At 36.8% G+C, this 21,869-nt stretch overlaps 1 protein-coding gene and 1 long non-coding RNA gene across 2 annotated transcripts; one reads left to right on the top strand and one right to left on the bottom strand.

Annotated features, from left to right (window-relative positions):
- The first annotated feature begins 4,359 nt into the window (after positions 1-4,359).
- Positions 4,360-21,321, top strand: LOC114313682 (vacuolar protein sorting-associated protein 32 homolog 2). Its single transcript, XM_082896251.1, has 8 exons — positions 4,360-4,545; positions 4,651-4,744; positions 8,485-8,584; positions 18,556-18,641; positions 18,746-18,837; positions 19,883-19,997; positions 20,081-20,257; positions 21,006-21,321. Exons 2-7 carry the CDS (start codon positions 4,673-4,675, stop codon positions 20,252-20,254), a joined length of 639 nt encoding a protein of 212 aa, XP_082752377.1. The 5' UTR covers positions 4,360-4,545; positions 4,651-4,672; the 3' UTR covers positions 20,255-20,257; positions 21,006-21,321.
- On the bottom strand, positions 14,653-18,138 carry LOC145803041 (uncharacterized). Its single transcript, XR_014345111.1, has 2 exons — positions 17,998-18,138; positions 14,653-14,810 (listed from the first exon to the last, which is right to left on the bottom strand). It is a non-coding gene; the product is annotated as an uncharacterized LOC145803041 (long non-coding RNA).
- Positions 21,322-21,869: the final 548 nt, after the last annotated feature.

Below are 21,869 nucleotides of genomic sequence, written 5' to 3'. Positions count from 1 at the left end.
CGAGTGGCTCAAAATCCCAAAACAACATCGTTTTGGCATTCTTTCTTCTTTTTTTTTTTTCTTCTTCTTTCTTTTCTTCATCTTTTCCGTAACTCACAGAAAAAGAAAAAAGAAGAAAGAAGAAGAAGAAATTAGAGACCAACACATCATCCCAACACATTATCATCAACACAATATCATCATCATTGCTAACCAACGCATTATCATCAACACATCATCATCATCAACATTTCAAAGAGAGAGAGAGATACAGAGAACGAGAAAGAGAGATATAGATATGTACACACACACAGATCTATTTTGTATACATAAATCTGTGTACACACAGAGGATGGCGGGCGCCAGTGATGGCACCGGTGATGGTCTGTTTTCCCTCTCCCTTCTATCTTCTTTCTCTTTTCCTCCCTCTCACAAAAGTCAAAAAAGTCAATAAACATATCACAAATGAAACTTTTTAACCCTAACAAAAAAGCTAAAAAGTCAATCCATATTCCAAATGAAGGCTAAATCGAACTTTTCAATTTTACTAGTTGAGGAATAGAAATAGACCACGTGCTATGATTCAATTTTATTGATTTAGGATAGACTATTTACATGTGGTTTTAAAATATTTTTGTAGACTCTCATATTGAAACAAATAAAGAAAAAAAAGGTAAAAGTTATTTATAATTGTCTACCCCTCTCTCTCTCTCTATATATTTTTTATTTATGACAAAACATGGATTAATAGTCACTTATGTTATGAAGTTCAAATAATTAAAATACGAAAGTACTTAAATATAATTTTTGAGTCAGTTCAATTTGTATCCGTATATAATTTTTCAAAATCAAAAAAGACTAAATATTATGGAAAAAAAAGGGTTCAGCTAGTCTCACGTTGAGATCAAAACTAGACCCATCTAGTCCAGCTCATGGGCTCATTTTTTGGGTCCCCGTTCGATAATTCAAACCGTTTAATGTGCAAAAATCATCGAGTACTATATTTGTATAAAAAATCAAGTTGATCGGATATCGATAGCTATTTGATTGAATCAAATTTGTATTAAAAAAGTAAACGATAAAAAAACAAACGGTTGACAGAATTATGATTTGATCAAATAGCTATCGATATTCGATTAACGTAGTTTTTTACAAAAATATAGTACTCGACAAGGTTTACACATTAAACGGTTCAGATTATTGAAACAAGTCCAAAAAATGAGCCCGTGAATTGGACTGGACGAGTCTAATCTTAATCTTAACATGAGACAAGCTTCCCCCCCCCAAAAAAAATACCAAAAATAAAAATTTCCATTGTTCAATGGTGGATTTAATTCCATCAATTTTTCTTACACCTTAATTAAAGGTCCTCTCTTGAGGATATCTATGAAATAAATCTTTAATTATTTTTCTGATACATATATAGAGAGAGAGAGAGAGAAGAAATAATAAAACAAAACAGTTGGATAGTTAGCTATCAATATAAATTTTGAATTAATTAGTTGATTCCATATATCACTGTCACATGACTTGTTATTACATACTTTTATTAATATTTTTGTAAACTAACAAACGAAATTCTCAAAATTATTGAATATTTTCTTTGGTATTGTTATTGTGATTATCGTTAGAATTCTTAAAATTTAAATTTCTAATAATTAATTCTACATATTAAAAAAAATTTAAAAACCAAAAAAAAGAGAGAGTTCACATTAGACAACAAGTTTCACTCATTATTAAAAGAGAAAAAAAGAAAAAATATAATCAAAACAAGTATAAATATTAGGGATGCTCAGCAGATACTCTATTTGTATTTTTAATTGAACAAAAAGTTTAGATATTTTGTTATATTTTCAATTTAGAAATCTTTTTATCAAATGATAAGTGTTGATGTTTGGTATTTTTGTGTGAAAAATATAAGGTTTAATTTTGCCATTTAAAAAAAAATTCAAATTAAATAGTTTTTGAAAAAAAAAGAAGTAATGAAATAGTTTTGATAATGCATGATTTTCTTATATGTATTTATTATTGGTATTTGACAATTTACTTGATAATCTTTTGATTATGTTGATTTAGATTGTTATCCAAAATAATGTTGTGACAAATTATTGTATTATATTCAAAATTTATAAAAATTTAAATCGTTAAACCGATTTGCATCCATCTGCCAATCCAGATGGCGGATTGGAGGATCTTGACCGCAATCGAACCGCAAGTACCCCTAGTAAATAGAAAAAATATTGAGAACTTTAAATTAAGAGCTCTAATTGATGCGCAGGCCCCATGTGATGTGATGTTTTAACCTTGATTTTTTTTTTTAATTTTTCACATCATTAGTGTTATTTTAGAACTCCCAAATTAGAGGGATATATCATTTCTAATATCATTGTCACCCGAGCTTATTTTGGAAAGTATAAAGAAAAAAATTAATTTATTATTTTTTTAGATGTATAAAAAAATAATAAAAAATGAAATAACTTAAATAAACTAATAAATTGACCCCTTTTTTTTTTGTTTCTATGTTCTCAAAAAGGAAAATGGTTTTTCCCCCGAAATCCCCCCCGAACAGCCCGAAAGAGAGAAAGAGAAGAGGGAATGGAGAGAGAGAGAGAGAGAGGGCCCCTCATTCGCCTCCGCTGCCGCCGATCGATGGCAGATTGACTGACCGATCGTTGCAGCAGTAGCTCGTCGTAGCCCCGCCTCCGACCGCCGTCGCCTCCGGCCCCGCCTCCGCCTCCAGCCCATTTTGTTGGCCTCCTCCCCTCCAGTTCTTCTTCTTCTTCTCCTCGTCCTTCCTCTGATTTTCTTTTTTTGAAAAAAAAAAAAAATCAAAAACGACATCGTTTTTTGAATTCGGGGGATTCGGGGGCTCAAATTCGAGCTACCAATCACTACTCTCTCAAAAAAGTCCATCATCTGGAAATGTCATACAGTAGTGTTTACTTAGAAATTACAGTACAATTAAGAAAATAATAAAATTAATAACATGATGTCATTAAATTAAATGGTTAAAAAATAGTGATGAAATAACCATCCTCCATGGCATATTTGGCAACGTCATAAACAACCTACTTATTAGTTTATTTGGAATTATTTTTTTATTTCTTTTTGTAATACGCAAAAAAATCTAACTTAAGCCATGCAACAAAATAACCCTAATGTCATAAACATTTAAGAAAGAATTATGCTGGGGTCGCAAATAAATTATTAAATTTTTTATTAACAAAAATGATTTAGAGTTCTAAATAATGAGTTTTGAATTCACCATTAGTGAGGTGGAAAATGAAAAAAAAAAAAAAAAAAAAAAGGCACACCACACAGTGACCTACTGCCACATCATTAGTGGTAGCACTAATTAGTGATCTCTAGCATTATTGTTTTATTAAATCTCTCACAATTTGTGTGGGTCTCAAACCGAAGTTTGATAAAAAATTTAGTAATTTATTTAGGATCCATAGTAATTTCCTTTAAGAAAATATTTGAAATTTTTAAAAAATATTCATAATGATGTAATAGGATATGTTTCAATTTTTGATTTATTACACATTAATGATGATAGACCCAACTCCCATGTCACATCATTGTGAGTATAAATATGTGGGTATGTAACATTACTCAAACATTTATATATGAAAAATAATATACAAATCTACTTTTTAAATCTAATGATGTGTAATTGATATAATTAATTGATAATTAAAAAATATATGAGAAAATATTACCTTTAATATCCTAATTGCTCGTCACATTACTGAACTTAAAAAATGAATCTAATTTTTTTTGTCTTGAATAACAAACTATTTTTGGTTTCACTTTTTAAAAAACACTTTTCAGAAAACTCTACTTTCTTATTTTCTGTATTTTTTTGTTTTTATTGATTTTTTAAAATATTTTAAGCAATTTTTAAAATTTTTAGACATACCTAACTTAGATGAATCTAAAAAATAAAAAATTTGTAAAGAAAACCTTTTAAAAATTCACTAAATACAAAAAAAATACAAGAATTCAATACATTTTTTATATTTTTATGTATTTATTAATTTTTTAAAATATTTTTTTACAATTTTTTTACTTTTTAGATACATCTCAGTAAGGTGCATCTAAAAAGTAAAAAAAATATTTAAAATTTTAAAAATATTTACTGAAAATAAAAAAATACAAAAATAAAAAAACTTAATTAAAAAAACTCAAATCAAACACACTGATACTCCACTGATATATATAATATTTAAAAAAAAAAAATTTGTTCGTATTTTTTTTGGACGAAATAATATGGAAACAGCGACACATGATACGGCATTGTCGGTGTACCGTCTAATTAACCGATTACGTCACAGACCACACGAGATTACTTCTTTTGACTTCAACGTTGATTTGTCTGTTTTATAAGCTTAACTCACAGTCCGTCAGCGCTCTCATTCTCTCTCTCCGTAGGCGATATCGACACCGGGAGTCCTAGAGAGAGAGAGAGAGAGAGTCGATTTGGTGGATTCGGAGATTGAGTCGAATTTCGAGTAGAAGACGTCGCTCTCTCTCTCTGATCGATCGTTTATCTTCAATCCACAGGTCTGTTTTCTCTTCTATACGTATATGTATTTACGAAGGTTTTAACATGTTTTGTGTTTTTGATTTTGATTTAATAACTTGATCTTCTTGATTTGATCGGAGCAGATCTCAGAGAGTTCAATCAACCATGTTTACAAGAATGTTCGGCAAGCCTAAGCAAGAAACAAATGCATTGGCTACACTAGACAAATTAAACGAGGTATAAATATATAGATATAATTATTATATGATCAGATTTTGTGACCGTGTTATGTGTTCTCATTCTATATAATTTGGTTTTATATTTATCTATACTATATGGTTCTTGGGCAGAATTTACAATTTCAGGTAGGGTTTTTGAATTGTGATGATCTGATTGTTTTGTTTTTCAATTAACTGATGATTGATAATGTTGTTAATTGTTATGGTAAGAACTATAATGGTCTGCACAAACTTTGGTCAATGTGAGAGTGTTTCATGTGTCAATGAACTATGCATTAATCCACCTCTAAATGTCATGTGTTTCCATGTTGACATCCTTCATTATTTTTTACTTTCATCCAGCAGCACTACTCTTTTTCTTTTTCTTTTTTTTGGTATTTTATTTGTTTTAAGCCTGTAAACTTGGTGCCTCATTAGGTATGAGTCATGAATGATTACATCAATAAAAGAGGTAGATAGGTCCGTTTCTTGTTCAGAATAAGCCATAACTCATTGATAGATATCGAACATTTAAAATAACCTATCTTCCCTCTGTGTGATGGCCTCTACTTATCTGTCTTTGATTTCCTTGGTTCTACCATGTGAAGATATCTATGCTTCCTAAATAGACCTTGGGAATTGTGTCATAAGATCGCTATTGGTGGTATTGGACTCCCCCTTTCAACGTGTCATATGAGCCAGTGTTTTAAAAGGCTCTAGGCGCACCGAGGCGTCCTATAGCCTATGCACAAGGTGTGAGGCGAAACTCGTGCCTCCCCAAAGCAAAGCACAAGTAGTAAAAGAAAAGCAAAATTATAAAAGAAGCAAACTTTTTAACATAACAAGTATATATAGAATTTCAAAAATCATAATCATATCCGATAATCTTTAAACATAACATTTAATCTTCCAAAAACTAGAAATATAAAATCCAACAAAAGATATAAAACATAACATTTAACCTTTTATCATTTTTTGCTCTATTTTGACTGCGTTTAGTCATGTTATATTAAAAAGTTTTGAATCTCCGTGGGTATGTCCACAAAAAAAGCACTAAATCAGCAGGTGGAGTAGAAAAATAGGTAAAGTCCATGAAGCCCATGCCTTGCACCTCGAAAAAAAACCCACGCCGCAGCGTCTAAGCTACACCTTGCATATTGCACCTTGCCTCGACCTATTTGAAGCACAAGGTTGCCCATCATTGCGCCTCACGCTTAGGTGCGCGCCTTTTAAAACACTGATATGAGCTTAGTGTTAAGTATGATTCATCTTTGAGATGTCATGTCATGTGTTCTTGGTCAATAGCAGTGTGGTAAGAGGTGCACCAAGGTGACAAGGTCTCTTGGGGCCTAAGTGCGAGGGGAGGAGCTAGCTTCATCGAAGCGAGACGCACAACGCATGTTGTAGATATTGCATAGTTTATATATGTATGTATATATATGTATATCTGTATGTGTAATTTATTGTATATTTTATATTAACTATGTGCTATCAATGACATTGTATTTACATGAGATTATTATTACCCAACACATTACATTGTGCCCTATAACTTTGACTATATCAATAATTTCAAATCAAGCAATTAAACAACCAAAACAGTTAAGCGATTAAGACATATAAAAAAAATGATTAATCACTTATATATTTTAACATTTTAAGTAATATAAAATAACAACTAAGTAAATTAAATCATTGAACAATAAATACTTAGTGTGAATATATATTAAAACGTATCCATTGAATAATGTTCAAGTCTTGGCTCATTTTGATTTTGCTGTGTATGTTATATCTGGTTACCAACTTACCATAACATCGGTGCCATGACTTAACAAAAGGGGGACAACTAATTGATGAATTTCAAGTGGTAGTCTAGGATATCTAGAAGTTGTTAGATTTTTATCTTTGATTTGTACAATTGGTATGAGAGGGGAAGGGCAAAGGAAGTTGCACTTGTAGCTATAAGACTTGAACACAAGTATCACACTTGGCAAGGGAGCATATCATCCACTAGGCCAAGTTAATGTTTTGATTCAAATTTTATTTGTAGAAGATTCGATTTTTTGTTTTGGTTAACTCTTGACTCTCATTCTTAGTTGTGCGAAGTAGTAGCGAGACCGGGGGTGGGGGCAAGGGAGAGGGAGTGTGGGCACATAGAAGAGACTAAGGTTGGGAAGTGCGTAGGGGCACATTTATGTATTATATATATATATATATTGTAAATATTTCATAGTTGTAATATATATGTTAAACGTCTATATTACACTACCTTTTACACTATTAAATTAAATATAAGCATAGTAAATTCTCATTGAATTGTCTAGCATATATTCTTGTCTCTATTTTGATTTGTTCTTCATTTTTTGCCATCATTTCACTATGATATTGATTGATATATTTATCCTTTTTTACCACATATACTATGTACCTAACCTCTATTGTTTTTTTGTTAGATTTTTTTTCTTTGGGATTCGTATATTTGAGCAGCCCCATCGTAGTTGGAATCGCTAATTCTATCTGGATGGGAATGTGGTTCTAACTTGATTCTAATTTCTAACTTTGAACTGTGGAATTGTGGTTTTAGAGCAAAAATGTCTCCCCTAGTAGGCGATTCCTACTACTAAGTTCTCATTGTAACTGAAATTCAATGAATTAATTGATTTAATATTTGTGAAGCTTGATATGTTGAAAGGGACAATATGTAGGGTCCAAATCTTTTCCCTTGATGCCAATAAACATATTATCAGTAGAACAACACACTGTGTGGTGCTTTAGCAGATTATTTCCACAGGCCTTTTACTTGCATCAGTATTCCGAATGGTTCATTGGTTGTAGGCAGCTGCGGCAAAACTGTATGAATATATGTATTATGTATATGAAACTTAGTTAGTTTAATTATACTTGGCTCCCCCCAATGTCTTATATTTCTATTCACATACTTTTTAAATGCATAATTATTTTCTTCCATTTATTTCAATTTCTCTCAAAATATATATATTTTTCATTTCTCTCTTTTACTTCAGGGAAAATTATGGCACACATGCCCTTGTCATGAGAAAAGTTATGATAGTTTATAGTATTAGTGGCAAACTATTGTGATTATGTTATGAAGGGGTGCACCATAAGAAAGACTTAGTTATGAATTATTGTAGTTATGTTATGAACATTAAAATGTTACAAACTGCTATAGTAAGAAAAGTTATGAACCTTTGTAATTTTGTTACAAATCATTATTGTATAGTTATGAAAAGACATGATGTATGCATCTTTAAGTGTCTGTATAGAATTTAAAATTTTGTGTATAAACTGCAATATGTAATTTATTACCATTCAAGTATTAGGTGAATTAGTGATACTACTGCTAATTTGTATTTTTTTAGTGGTGAGTCATTGAAATTCAAGTCCTTAGAACACATTTACAGAGTGTTTTCATTATTTATTAGCTTATTTTTAATAATAATTTATTCATTTTAATAATTATTTTTACTATTTAAATTTTACTTAACCCAACTGCTTGAACTTGCCCAATGTCTTGCTTTTGCAACCCCCCCCAATCACCGAATCCTGGCTCCGCCATTTTAGGTGAATCTTTATTAGAAGACTAGGATCTTCTTTTGTTATTTAGTCTTTGCCATGTCAGCTGGAAGTATGGTGTTTCTTTCATCATGCATGAGTGTTATTCTTTTCATAGAATGCTTTTGGTCATCTTTGTTGCTAGATGTTCATTTTTTTGAAAACTTGCTTTGGCACTATGTGCAGACACTTGAAATGCTGGAGAAAAAAGAGAAAGTTCTTCTGAAGAAGGCTGCTGCAGAAGTCGAAAAGGCTAAGGAATTTACCCGAGCAAAGAACAAAAGAGGTATATGTATTATGTATATATTGTGAAAGAACCATATTTCTTTTTGACATTTCTTTTGAGAATTATTATTTGTAAATTTATACTCTGTTCTTTTCCACATGGTTCTGGAATTGTTAGTTTCATGATTTTCATTTCTGGGCTATTTGCGGTAGTCCTATTGTCTGTGTGTTATTCTCATTTAGTAAGGGCATTTTTCTGTATTGTGGCAACAATATCATTCTGTTATGCTCTATGTAACATATAAAGGACTCTATTTTGTTTCTTATGGCATTTATAATGAGTTTGTTCTTCTTTTGCATCTAGATATTTTTAGTTTTCATGAAATGGGTTACCGATTAAAAAAAAAAAAGGGTTTGCTATTTTGTTTCAAATTTGGTGAAGTTATCTTTCAATGTCACTGTTTTTATTCAGCAATGTTTTTCATGTGAAGGATAAGCATGTTTCAAATCTATGAAGTACCGACACTTCAAAACAAGTGTCATATCTGTGTTGGACACACGGACACTTCGGGGGCACGCAGACACGGCGGGGACACATATGGGACATGCCACATAGTATGTCCCCTTATTTAATTAATTTTTTTCAGGGGACACACTAGGGATGCCAAGTTATCTTTTCTTCTATTTTCTTTAGTGTTCTTGATGAATGTTGAATGTTTATTATTTGTTAAAATTAATGTATATTATTGATTGATTGATTACAAGATGATGTTTACAATTCCTATACAATCTATATATAGAAGAAAATGTGGTAGTAGGTGTAGTGGAGGTGATAGTGGGTTAGGTGAAGTGGAGTGTGTGGTGAAGTGGAGGTAGGTGAAGTGGAGTGTGTAGTGGAGTAGGTGAAGGTAAAGATGGGAAATTCTAACAGCCCCCCGCAAACTCAAGGAGGAGAGAAACTAACCAACTTGAGTTTGGAGAGAGTAACAAAACAAGAAAATACATAAAAATAAAAAAGGATAGGAGACACTGTATGGTCGTGTCAGACCATTGGTGAAGACACTGGATGGTGGTGTCATAACGTTGTAGAGGACACTGTATGGGGGTGTCATAACGTTGTAGAGGACACTGTATGGTGGTGTCATAACGGTGTAGAGGACACTGGATGGCGGTGTCAGACCGATGTAGAAGACAGTTTATGGGGTCATGTCGGACCGTTGTAGCAGACAATGGTGTGACAGATGTTGTGACAGTTTACGGAGTCTTGCTGGACCCTTATAGAAACTAACCGGAATCAATGTCGGGACAGTTTACAGAGTCTTGTCGGACCCTTGTAGAAACTAACCGGAATCTATGTCGGGACAGTTTACAGAGTCTTGTCGGACCCATAAAGGAGCTAACCGGAATCAATGTCGGGACAGTTTACAGAGTCTTGTCGGACCCTTGTAGAAACTAACCGGAATCTATGTCGGGACAGTTTACAGAGTCTTGTCGGACCCATAAAGGAGCTAACCGGAATCAATGTCGGGACAGTTTACAGAGTCTTGTCGGACCCTTGTAGAAACTAACCGGAATCTATGTCGGGACAGTTTACAGAGTCTTGTCGGACCCTTATAGAAACTAACCGGAATCTATGTCGGGACAGTTTACAGAGTCTTGTCGGACCCTTAAAAAGTCGCACCCTCAAAAGGTGTGCCCAATTTTTCAAAAGGCGTGCCATCAAAAGGCGTGCCCACTTTATCAAAAGATGTGCCATGAAAAGGCGTGCCAATTTGTCGGGCGGCAAGAGGCGCGCGATGCGCGTGGCTGGCCCTGGCTATTTAAAACAAGGTTGAGGCGAAGGCTGTGCATACGAGTCTGAAACCTCTGAACGCTCGGAGAGCTTGTCTCTGCAAATCTTGAAACACCCGGAAACCAACCCTTCTCTGAAACACTTAGCAACTCAAAAACATGGCCTCTTCTTCCCGTCCAGCTACCCAGAACCTGCTCACGCTCTTTCCAGAACTGAACGAGCCCACAAGAGAAATAACTGGTGCGGTGGCCAGTGAACCGCAACCAAACACCTCTGGTTTTGCTCCACTGAACTTTCCGATGCGGTCGGTGGAGCAAAAAATGGCGATGCAAACTGATATTGAGGCTAATCAGTATACTCTGAAGTCATGCGTGGAAACCATGACGGCGGTCACAAATTTGTCGAACCGGCTGCAGAGTAGGACAAATGAGGTGCAGCATTTAAACTCTCAGCTGGCGCTGCTCCAACGCATGTATAAGGATGCGCGAGCAGAGATAAGCGTGCTAAGGGCAGAAAACAAGGAGCTGAAGCGGAAGGCCACCGTGATGTTCCGATTTGGAGGTCCTCCATATGCTGCAGTGGAGGAGTATGGGGGAGTGAACGTGCTCGGTGGACAAGGAAACACGGAGACCGGACTGGCACGGGACACCCAAGATAAAAGTAAGAAGAAGAGACCTGCAGTAGAATAGAGAAGGGAAAAGAAAAATCCCACTGTGGGTGTGGTTGTTTTGTTTGTTTGTTTTTTTTTTTTTTTTTTTTTTTTTTTTTTTTTTGTAAAATGATGATCGGGGTGAGGCCCGATATGAATAAAATGAGTTTGCAGTTCGTCTTCTTCCTCTGTTTTTTTTTTTTTTTTTTTTTTTTTTTTTTTTTTTTAATAATAATAACAAGAATAAGAAAATGAGATCATGGAGTGGGCGGTGGTGACAGGTGGTGGAATGCACATGGGTTGGTCGAGTGGGTTTAAAATAAATGGAGCCGACACTGAGAGAGAGAGAGAGAGAGAGAGAGAGAGAGAGAGAGTGGGTGGAGTAAAATATTAAAAATGTTTGAGTGGGTGATATGATGTAGCCAAGTTTGCTCCTCAGATCCTTCTCCTCTGTTCTCTCTTTCGACCTCTCTCGGTGTTATATCTTGCATCCTTGTTTTATCATCTTCAGGTTGAGAGAATGGAAACTTTCCTATTCACTTCCGAATCTGTGAATGAGGGTTACCCAGACAAGCTCTGTGAACCAGATGAACTGAAGCACAGAGCCATTAATCACGCTCTGGTCAAGCGGCCATGCGTCATCCACCAGATTTTGGGTCCTTTTATTTCTAAATAGTGAGTGAGAGAGAAACAGAGGAGAGAGAGAGAAGCAGAGTGATGGGTTGTTCGAAGATTTCTTTCTCGGCGGCAGCGATGGTGGTGGTTGTGCTGATGGCCACAACAACAACCAGAGTGGCGGAGGGGCAACCAACGGCATCGTGTGCTTCGAAGCTGACGCCATGAGCGACTCAGGGTTGCAAATTGAAGTCCGCTGGATCTGGAGGTGATGCGGCGGATCTCCGGCCACTCGCCAGCATGGTCGGATCCGACCTCGGCCGGTTCATGGGAACTAGCAACGGAGAGGAGAGAAGGAAACAGGCCGATGATTCCCTCCGGCAAGTCATGTACTTGAGCTGCTGGGGCCCGAGCTGAGCTGCGGAGACGCTGGAGATAAGATTCCGCGGTGAGTTTAATCGGAGTTTGTTTGGGCGAGAAGTCGCCGTCGCCGGAGACGAGAGGAAGGAGTAAGTTGAGTCAATCAGCGAGTTGGGATTTTGTGCAAGAAGCATCATCCGGGAAGGGGATTCAGAGAATTGATCTTTCAGGGCGTCTGTTACATCTGCTTCCAGAGAGACCCAACATACATACCCCGGAGAGAGAGAGTGAGAGACCATGCCCGAGGGAGGGGCTAGGACAGTGACTGAGATAGAGGAAGCTAGGGAATGTGTAGAGGTCCGGCGGGCGGCCAAGGCGAGGCTGCCGCCCGCCGGTGAAGCAGAATTACTAGCTCCTTAACCTTGCTCTGATACCATGTTAAAATTAATGTATATTATTGATTGATTGATTACAAGATGATGTTTACAATTCCTATACAATCTATATATAGAAGAAAATGTGGTAGTAGGTGTAGTGGAGGTGATAGTGGGTTAGGTGAAGTGGAGTGTGTGGTGAAGTGGAGGTAGGTGAAGTGGAGTGTGTAGTGGAGTAGGTGAAGGTAAAGATGGGAAATTCTAACATTATTATTTTCTTAGAGTTAAATATTTAATAGATCATCCATAAAAAAAGATATAAACTAAGTGTTAATTTATAAGTGTTTTTTTTAAAAAATATATATATAGAATTAGATCAATTGCTAGAGTTATGGGGTTATTTGTATGGGTTGGGTGTGATTGGGAGAAGGGGAGGATGTTTTAGGGTGGAATGTGGTGGGAGCCAACGGCCGTTTTTTTGTTTCGTCCTAGTACAGGAGTTTGGTGTTGGTGTTGGTGTTGGTGGGGGTGGGGTTTGGGGGGGGGGGGGTTGGTGGTGGGGAGAGATTTTCCTTGGAGGAGCATCTGGGTGCCGAGGCTTCCTTCAAAGGTGGTGGATGGCGGCCTTACGTTGGAATCTTACGATTGATAACTTGTTGTGGCGTGGTCATATTCTAGTAAATCAGTGTTGTATGTATTGTGCAGATAGGGAGTCCGTGGATCATTTGTTTTTGTATTGCCCTGTGACTAGTCATTTGTGGGGTCTTATTTGCTCTTTTTTTGGGATTGTTTGGGTTCAGCCGCGAAGAGTAATGGATATGTTGTGGAGTTGGCGTGGAGCTTGGGTTGGTTGTCGGCGACAACGGTAGCGAGTGTGGTCATTGGCGCCTCTTTGTTTGATGTGGTTAGTTTGGTTGGAACATAATAGGCGAACTTTTCAAGAGATTCATCACAACATTTCATGGCTTGAGAGTCGTTTTCTTATAGTTTTGTATAGTTGGATGGAACAGAAGTTTGATCCAGATTTGTTTGTTTTTTTAGACTTTTTAGATGGCATTCTTGGTTATGAGTTGGTGTTTATCCCTTGGGAGTTCGCTACGAGTTTTCTAGTTTCCGCTAGCTGTTTGAGCGATTTTGTATTCTTTGCATCATCTTAATACTTTTTCAATAAAATTTATCTTATTTATCAAATATATATATATATATGTATATAGAATTAGAGTTATTTTTGTTCATATTGATTGTTTGTAAATGTAATATTAATCTAAATAGTAAATAAAAATATATGAAAACATATTTTATTGTAGTGTCCCCGCCGTGTCCCGCGTCCGCATCCGCATCCGCATCCGCATCCGTATCCGTATCTATGTCCATGCTTCTTAGTTTCAAATGCTAAGGATATAGTGATAGTATGATTTAGTGACAACCATTTGCTTGTCATAAGAATATATATACACGTGTAACCCCCTTTTAAGCACTGTGACTATGCGTTTGAGCTTGGTTGTTCATGTTTGCAACCCCCACTCCCCATTTTATGTCTCTTAACAGCATTGGAAGTATATTTTATTAATGGTATGTCCTGCAAAGATGGTATGGGCAATGGTCGGTTGTGAACCTTATGGGAATCATGGCACTAAGATGGTGCGAATGAGAGAGCGAGAGAGAGAGTGAGCCATGGCCTCTTGTGTGAGTTGGGCCATGGCCTCTTGTGTTGCATAGAAGAGCTTGCTTTGTGTATGGAGGGGGAGACCTCCTTTTGTAGTAGAGTTGGGTCATGGAGGCTAGGTTACTCTTTTTGGGTTGTATTGAGTATGTGTGAATGTGTGAAACACTCTTTTTTGGTTGTGATACACTTCCCAAGGTATCATATGACCTGATCAATCTTTATCTATGTAGTTCAAAAAAAATCTTTATCTATGTAGAGGTCTGTCTCTCATATCTAAAACTGGTCAATGTGGGGTCATCCCAAGGGGGTTAGTCGGGCAACTTTGATGATCCCTCAGCTCTAGTCTCCAATCAATGAGTCCCTGGTGATTCTGCGCAAGGTCATTGATGGTAGGGTGTCGTTTTAGAGTTGGAACCTTGGCCACGCACATTGCACCAAACGGGACATGGCACTTGGGTGAGGGAAGGCTCACAAGCCAATGTGAATTACTTGGATGAGTGGTTGCCGATGAAAGGCTATGCTTTGTGGTTATGGGGTCCACCGCCTTACTGGTTGTACAGCTGGTCAAACGTATTCAGATACCTACAGATGGTACATTGGACAGCTGTCTCAATCATTATCACTAGCATAGTCTGTTTACTAAATATGTTATGCTTTCTCATGTTTTCTTTTGCTATTTTTTTTGTTTTTGTTTTTCAATTAACCAACAATTAGGAAAAGGTACGAATGAGAGGGAGCATGACATTATGTTAATTTTTTTATTGGATCTTAGTTGTAAAATATTTTTTAGTAGTCTTTTATTGTCATGATTGTATCCATAACATGAACATACTGCACTGTAAAATTTGATGTATATTATTGATTGATGAGTTGATGTATTACAAGATACATTGATTACAATTCCTATACAATCTATATATAGAAGAAAATGTGGTAGTAGGTGTAGTGGAGGTGATAGTGGGTTAGGTGAAGTGGAGTGTGTGGTGAAGTGGAGGTAGGTGAAGTGGAGTGTGTAGTGGAGTAGGTGAAGGTAAAGATGGGAAATTCTAACAGCCCCCCGCAAACTCAAGGAGGATAGAAACTAACCAACTTGAGTTTGAAGAGAGGAACAAAACAAGAAAATACAGAAAAATAAAAAAGGATAGGAGACACTGTATGGTCGTGTCAGACCATTGGTGCAGACACTGAATGGTGGTGTCATAACGTTGTAGAGGACACTGTATGGTGGTGTCATAACGTTGTAGAGGACACTGTATGGGGGTGTCATAACGTGGTAGAGGACACTGTATGGTGGTGTCAGACCGATGTAGAAGACAGTTTATGGGGTCATGTTGGACCGTTGTAGAAGACAGTTTATGGGGTCATGTCGGACCGTTGGTGAAGACAATGTTGTGACAGTTTATGGAGTCTTGCTGGACCCTTGTAGAAACTAACCGGAATCAATGTCGGGACAGTTTACAGAGTCTTGTCGGACCCTTGTAGAAACTAACCGGAATCTATGTCGGGACAGTTTACAGAGTCTTGTCGGACCCTTAAAAAAGCTAACCGGTATCAAATGTCGGGACAGTTTATAGAGTCTTGTCGGACCCTTAAAAAATCGCATCCTCAAAAGGTGCGCTCAATTTTTCAAAAGGCGTGCCATCAAAAGGCGTGCCCTAATTCATCAAAAGGTGTGCCGGACATGATGGCGAGGCACGTGGGCGCCTTGGCTTGCGTGCCCGTTTGTCGGCTGGTGGCAAGAGGCGCGCGATGCGCGTGGCTGCCTCGGCTATAAGACAGAGGCTGAGGCTGAGGCTGAGAAAACGGAGGCTGAGGCATACCATTCTGAAACCTCTGAAACCAACCTTCTCTGAAAAACTCTGCCTCTTCGGAGAGAGAAACTGTGGAACACTTTGTAGCCCAGAAAAATGGCTTCGTCTTCCCGCGGGCTGCTCACCCTCTTTCCCGACCTCAACGAGTCAACAGGAGAGAGAACTGGTGTGGTGGCACTGGAACCGCAACCAAGTGCCCCGGAGTTTGCTCCGTTGAATTTTCCGATGCGGTCGGTGGAGCAAAAAATGGCGGTGCTGTCAGATGTGGAGGCCAATCAGTATACTCTGAAGGCATGTGTGGAAAGCATGACGGCGGTCACAAATTTGTCGAACCGGCTGCAGAGTAGAACAAATGAGGTGCAGCATGTAAACTCCCAGCTGGCTCTGCTCCAACGCATGTATAAGGATGCGCGAGCAGAGATAAGCGTGCTAAGGGCAGAAAACAAGGAGCTGAAGCGGAAGGCCACCGTGATGTTCCGATTTGGAGGGCCGCCATATGCTGCAGGGGAAGAGTATGGGGGAGTGATCATGCCCAGTGGAGTGGGAAACACGGAGGCAACACCGTCAAGGGCCGCCCAGGACGGAGGCAAGAAGAAGAGACTTGCGGCAGAGTAGAGAAGGGATGTCGGTGTGTGGCCGTCTGCAGAAAAGAAAACAAAGCCGTTGTTGTGGGTGTTGGAGTTGCGTGTTTTTTTTTTTTTTTTTTTTTTTTTTTTTTTTTTTTTTTTTTTTTTTTTGTAAAATTCTGATCGGGATTGATCCCTGAGATGAAGGAAAGATGGTTGGGTGTGCAGGTCGTCTGCTTCTGCTTCGTTTTTTTTTTTTTTTTTTTGTAATAATAAAAAAAAAATAAATAAATAAATAAATAAAATAAAGAAATAAATAAAATAAAATAAAAGACAGAAAGTGGAGGGGGGTATTAAAAAAAAGATGAAAGGTGAGTGTGTGATAGTGTGAATTGAAAGATGAAATAAAATAAGAAAAAGAAAAAGTGAGACCACGTAGGGTGATTAAAAAATAGATTGTGGGGGTGGAAAGTGTGAATTGAAAGGTGAAATAAAATAATAAAAAGAAAGGGGAAAAGATGAGAGAGAGAAGATATGGAATATGTTGTCTGCCATGCCACCATCAACACAACAGGGGACACAGCATATTTGGAGTTCTTCATTAGGCACACAGATAATACCCCAATTAGTTCAGAAGCTGAAAAGCAACGGGTGATTCTATGCTTACAAGCTGTAATAGAAAGGAGAGCATCCGAGGGTGTGAGGTTAGAGCTATGCACAGCCGATAGGAGCGGGCTCTTGGCGGATGTAACCAGAACCTTCCGCCAAAATGGTCTAAACATTACAAGGGCGGAGATATCGACTACAAGAGAGACGGCTACAAGAGAGACGACTACAAGGGCGGAGATATCGATTCCACCGTGTGTTGGTTCGAAGAGTGACGCGACGAGGAGTAACAGCAGCAGAAGAGTGACGAAGTGTGAGAATCTCGATAGAGCAGTTGTCATGGTGTAATAATATGCTGCGGAATATTTGGGGAGCTTTGATGAAGATGATCCAAATGTCTCCGGCGAGAATATGACTCATCCAACCCATCTTTGCCGATTTCCGAGAACCAAGACAACAAACACTGATTTTGCTGCTCCGTTTCCAAGAAACAAGAGAGAGAAATCGCCGGATCTGTGGCACCAGACGGTGTTTCTAAACTGAGGAGAAGTGAAGAATGTCGTGATGGGTTCGTTGGCAGGGCCAGAATCGGCTGGAAGAAACTATCCATGTGTGTTTTGCCCATCATTGTTGCAGACATGGTGTTCGACGAAATGTCTCAGAGGGATTTTGGGTTTGCTTCGGCGAGGTGGTGAAGAAGAGTGAAGGTATGTGTAGAGAATTTTAGCGGACTAGGTTGAGGTCCGGCGGGCGGCCAAAGCGAGGTTGCCGCCCGCCGGTGAAGCGAAAAATACTAAATTCTTAACCTTGCTTTGATACCATGTAAAATTTGATGTATATTATTGATTGATGAGTTGATGTATTACAAGATACATTGATTACAATTCCTATACAATCTATATATAGAAGAAAATGTGGTAGTAGGTGTAGTGGAGGTGATAGTGGGTTAGGTGAAGTGGAGTGTGTGGTGAAGTGGAGGTAGGTGAAGTGGAGTGTGTAGTGGAGTAGGTGAAGGTAAAGATGGGAAATTCTAACATGCACTTTTGGCTTTTGAATTTTTGGTTTGGAGTTTCCAAAAACAATTTTCTGAGTTTTCAATTGGAATTTTTTTGTTAGTGAATTTTGTAACATTTTAATCAACTTTTTTTTTAAAAAAAAACCTTTTGGATACACTTAAAAAGCACACAATTTGAACAAAAATCTTTAAAAAGTTCATTGAGTACCACAAAATATGAAAATGTATTAAATTTTTGTATTCAACAAATTTTTAAAAGATTTTTGCAGAAATTTCGTACTTTTTTTTAAGTGTATCTAGATTAAATGAATTTAAATTTTTTTTAAATGATTAAAATATTTAAAAAATCACTAAAAAAAAAGAAAAAAAAAAGGATTTAAAAATCAGAAAACTGTTTTTGAAAACTTCAAACCAAACAGGGAATAATTTTGAAATCATGACATTCCGCAACACCCCCCCCCCCCCCCCCCCCCCGCCGCCCTTCGAATATTAAAATGTTAAAACTACTACTAGAAAAACCTTGCTATACAGTTTGATTCTTCTCCTATTGAGCTTTGTACCTTATTGTTGTTGTGCAGCGGCAATACAATGTTTAAAGAGGAAAAGACTTTATGAACAGCAAGTTGAACAGCTTGGAAACTTTCAATTGCGTATCCATGATCAGGTGCTGTTGCAATAGTTTGAAATCAAATCACCTCATGTAATGTGTTTATTTTATGTCATGAAGATATCTTTTTGACTGTGATAAGCTTTGTTTTCAAATGTCAGATGATTTTGCTGGAAGGTGCAAAAGCTACCACAGAGACTGTTGATGCTTTGAGAACAGGAGCAGCTGCAATGAAAGCCATGCAGAAAGCAACGTAAGTTGCACCTTAGTTTTTAGGGTAAATTACAAATACACCTCCTGAGATTTGCTTAAAATACGGATTGCCCTCTGTTTTGGAAATTACAAATACCCCCCTCCCCCCCTCAGAATTTTTTATTAACTGAATTAAGAGAAAAAATGAAATTCTTAACTACTTACTTATACAATAATAAAATTATTAGAATTGTTGATTGAAATATATTTATGATATCATTAAAAACTATTAATTAACTTAATTTATTAATAAAAAGGGTCATTTGTTATGCGATTAAAAATTTGAAGAGCGGGATGTAATTTCTAGAACTACAGGGCAATTCGTATTTTAAGCAATTCTCAAGGGTTGTATTTGTAATTTGCCCTAGTTTTTATTATAGCCTGAAAGATGTTGTTTTCTATGGATTTTATTATTAACATGCTGTTGCCTTTGTGTCACTGACAATTTCTTAATTTTACTAGTCATAGCATGCAGTATGAAATTGGTACCTAGGCAATTTTGGGAAAAGCAGTCAAGATGATTGGACCATTGTTTAGTCTTGCATAAAACTTAATGGTTACATTTTATTTTGACATTTTGTTATCCATAGAATTTTAAGGATCGACTTCATATCTTGAGATGTGGCTACAGGGCTTGGATCCATGACTAGTAATGGTGAAAACTGAGACATTAAATCCTAGATATGTTCTTCTGTAAAGTTCAAAATTACATGATGCCAAGTATGCATAGTATTCATTTCACAGAACCACTGGACATGTCTTTAGATGGACATATGGCAAGTCAGTTATTGTGGAAGAGAAATGCCATTTGTGCATATCACATTCCAATTTTGTATATACTTCAACCAGTTCATAGTTCCAATATGTCCAACTGCCTCTACTTCTATTTTGGATGGTGCTGAGAGCGTTTTTTTTCCCCTGTATATCTGCATTGTAGCAAGAGATGGAGCATTCACGTCTTATGCTTTGTTTTTTTTGACTATATTCCCATGTACATCAGAAATTTTCTTGCCTTAAAGGATCTCTGACCTCATTTTGTACTGCAGGAATATTGATGATGTGGACAAAACAATGGATGAGATTAATGAGCAGACAGAGAACATGAAACAGATCCAGGAGGCACTTTCAGCACCCATTGGTGCAGCAGCCGATTTTGATGAAGTATACATCTTTGCAATTTTATTTCCATTGATTGCCATTTCTTCCTTAAGGAGAGGATACATCTTACAACATCATTGTTGCAGGATGAATTAGAAGCAGAGCTTGAAGAACTGGAAGGAGCCGAGTTGGAGGAACAGCTTCTCCAGCCTCCCACAATTGCTCCTCCTGCTCCAGCAGGCAAGGTACGTCCAGCTCCCCAGAAGAACACAGCGGAGGAAGATGAGCTTGCTGCATTACAGGCTGAAATGGCACTTTAAAAGGTTAATACCCATTTCTGATCCTCCCAAATTTCAATACTCTTGCATTAAATTATATGAAAACTTGGACCATCGTTCTTCTTGGCTGCTTCCAACTTTCTGCGATGATTCATCTTCTGTTGCATTGAAGCGCAACCCACAATGTCATTCTTGTGACGGAGTCATTTTTTTGGGGGGGAAAATGAGTTTTTACGAGAAAGGATCAAAGAATCGCTCAAGTTGGACTTCTCTCTTGTTATGTGAGAATCGGAAACAATTGTGTTCATTTTGGTGTGTATAGGATCCCATTATACACCAAAATGAAGTCAACTTTGTTTCCAAGTCATTCTTTACTGCTTCATTGCGAATCAAAGTAGATTTACCAATGAATCACGGAATGCAGCTTTGCTTAACATTTCTGCGAGTAAGGTCATGTTTTCACTTTTATTTTTTCCCCACTGCTTCATATTTTTTTCCCACTTCTAGGGTTTCAAACAATTTGATTATCATATTCTATTATCAATTTATCATGTTATCTGTTGTCCACTTGTGTGTTCATTTTATGTAAAACACTATGGCTGTTTGCCATGTGTCACATTCTAGAGTGATTTGCATTCCGTGCGGATTTGTGTTCAGTTCAAGGCAGTATTTGATTGGAATTTATATATATATTTTAAAAATAATGATTCATTTGAAATCTTACATCACATGAACGGAGATTTTGCTTGCACCAAAACTATCTAATGCTTTTATATGTTGGCTGTCCTTGCAGTAATCAATATTAAGCAAGAAAAGTTGTGTAAAGATTGGATGTACTGTATGATTTGCCAAGTCATTTGCGGGGGGCTGCTTCAACTTTCCATGCCCAAATTTGATTTGCTCCGTGTGCAGTGTGTAAGCACTGGGAAAAAAAAAACTTAAAAAACTTGTATAGGTGACATTTATTACATTCATCTTAATTTTAAATACGGATTGGTTTGTAAAAATGATTTTGTTGGTTCCCATTGTTTACATTGTTTGAACGTGTAATGAAATTCTCAAAACTAGAGAAATTTCGGAATAAATTTGAAAAGTGGAACTTTTTTTTCTTCCCCTGCTTTTTCTTTCACTTTATTAGTAGTAGTGTTTAAATGATTTGTATGTTACTATGATTGTGCTTGTAATGAGATAAATTTGCATGTGTCGATTTTAGTGTTGCAAAACTGGTTAGGAAAAAAAAATGTTGAGGCCTTGTGAAATGCTATACTTTTTTATACCGGTCCTAAAATTATTGATAGAAAATGCTATACTTTTTTGTACAAATTTCTTGCAAACAAGTGTGGTATGCAGTAATAAAATTTTGAAATCTAAACTGGGTTATAATAAAATAATGTGATAGGAGTTGCATCAATTTAAACAAGACACATTAAAATGGATTTGGTGTCATTGTTGTGAGCGATGCATAGCAGTGACTATTGTGCGACTCATGAGACTCATTTTAGGTCTTATTTTGATTATTCGAACCGTTTAATTTTTAGGAAACATCGAAAAGAATATATTTTTAAAAAATCAAGTTGATCGGGTATCGATTACTCTTTTATTAAATTACATTTATATTTAGTTTGATACATATATATTCATTTTTTATATATATAGA

This window comes from Camellia sinensis, chromosome 11, assembly GCF_055761805.1.
Source record: "Camellia sinensis isolate YWXY chromosome 11, ASM5576180v1, whole genome shotgun sequence".
Lineage (NCBI taxonomy): Eukaryota > Viridiplantae > Streptophyta > Magnoliopsida > Ericales > Theaceae > Camellia > Camellia sinensis.
The sequence above is the reverse complement of the archived record's forward strand: the minus strand, read 5'-3'. Positions and strand labels throughout refer to the sequence as shown.

What these genes read in the sequence shown, in the direction of transcription:
- LOC114313682 (XM_082896251.1), top strand. Translation starts at nt 4,673, where the DNA reads ATGTTTACAAGAATGTTCGGCAAGCCTAAGCAAGAAACAAATGCATTG. An exon ending in AAAGCCATGCAGAAAGCAAC is followed by an intron (nt 18,838 to 19,882) that starts GTAAGTTGCACC and finishes TTTGTACTGCAG; the next exon opens with GAATATTGATGATGTGGACA. An exon ending in CAGCAGCCGATTTTGATGAA is followed by an intron (nt 19,998 to 20,080) that starts GTATACATCTTT and finishes TCATTGTTGCAG; the next exon opens with GATGAATTAGAAGCAGAGCT.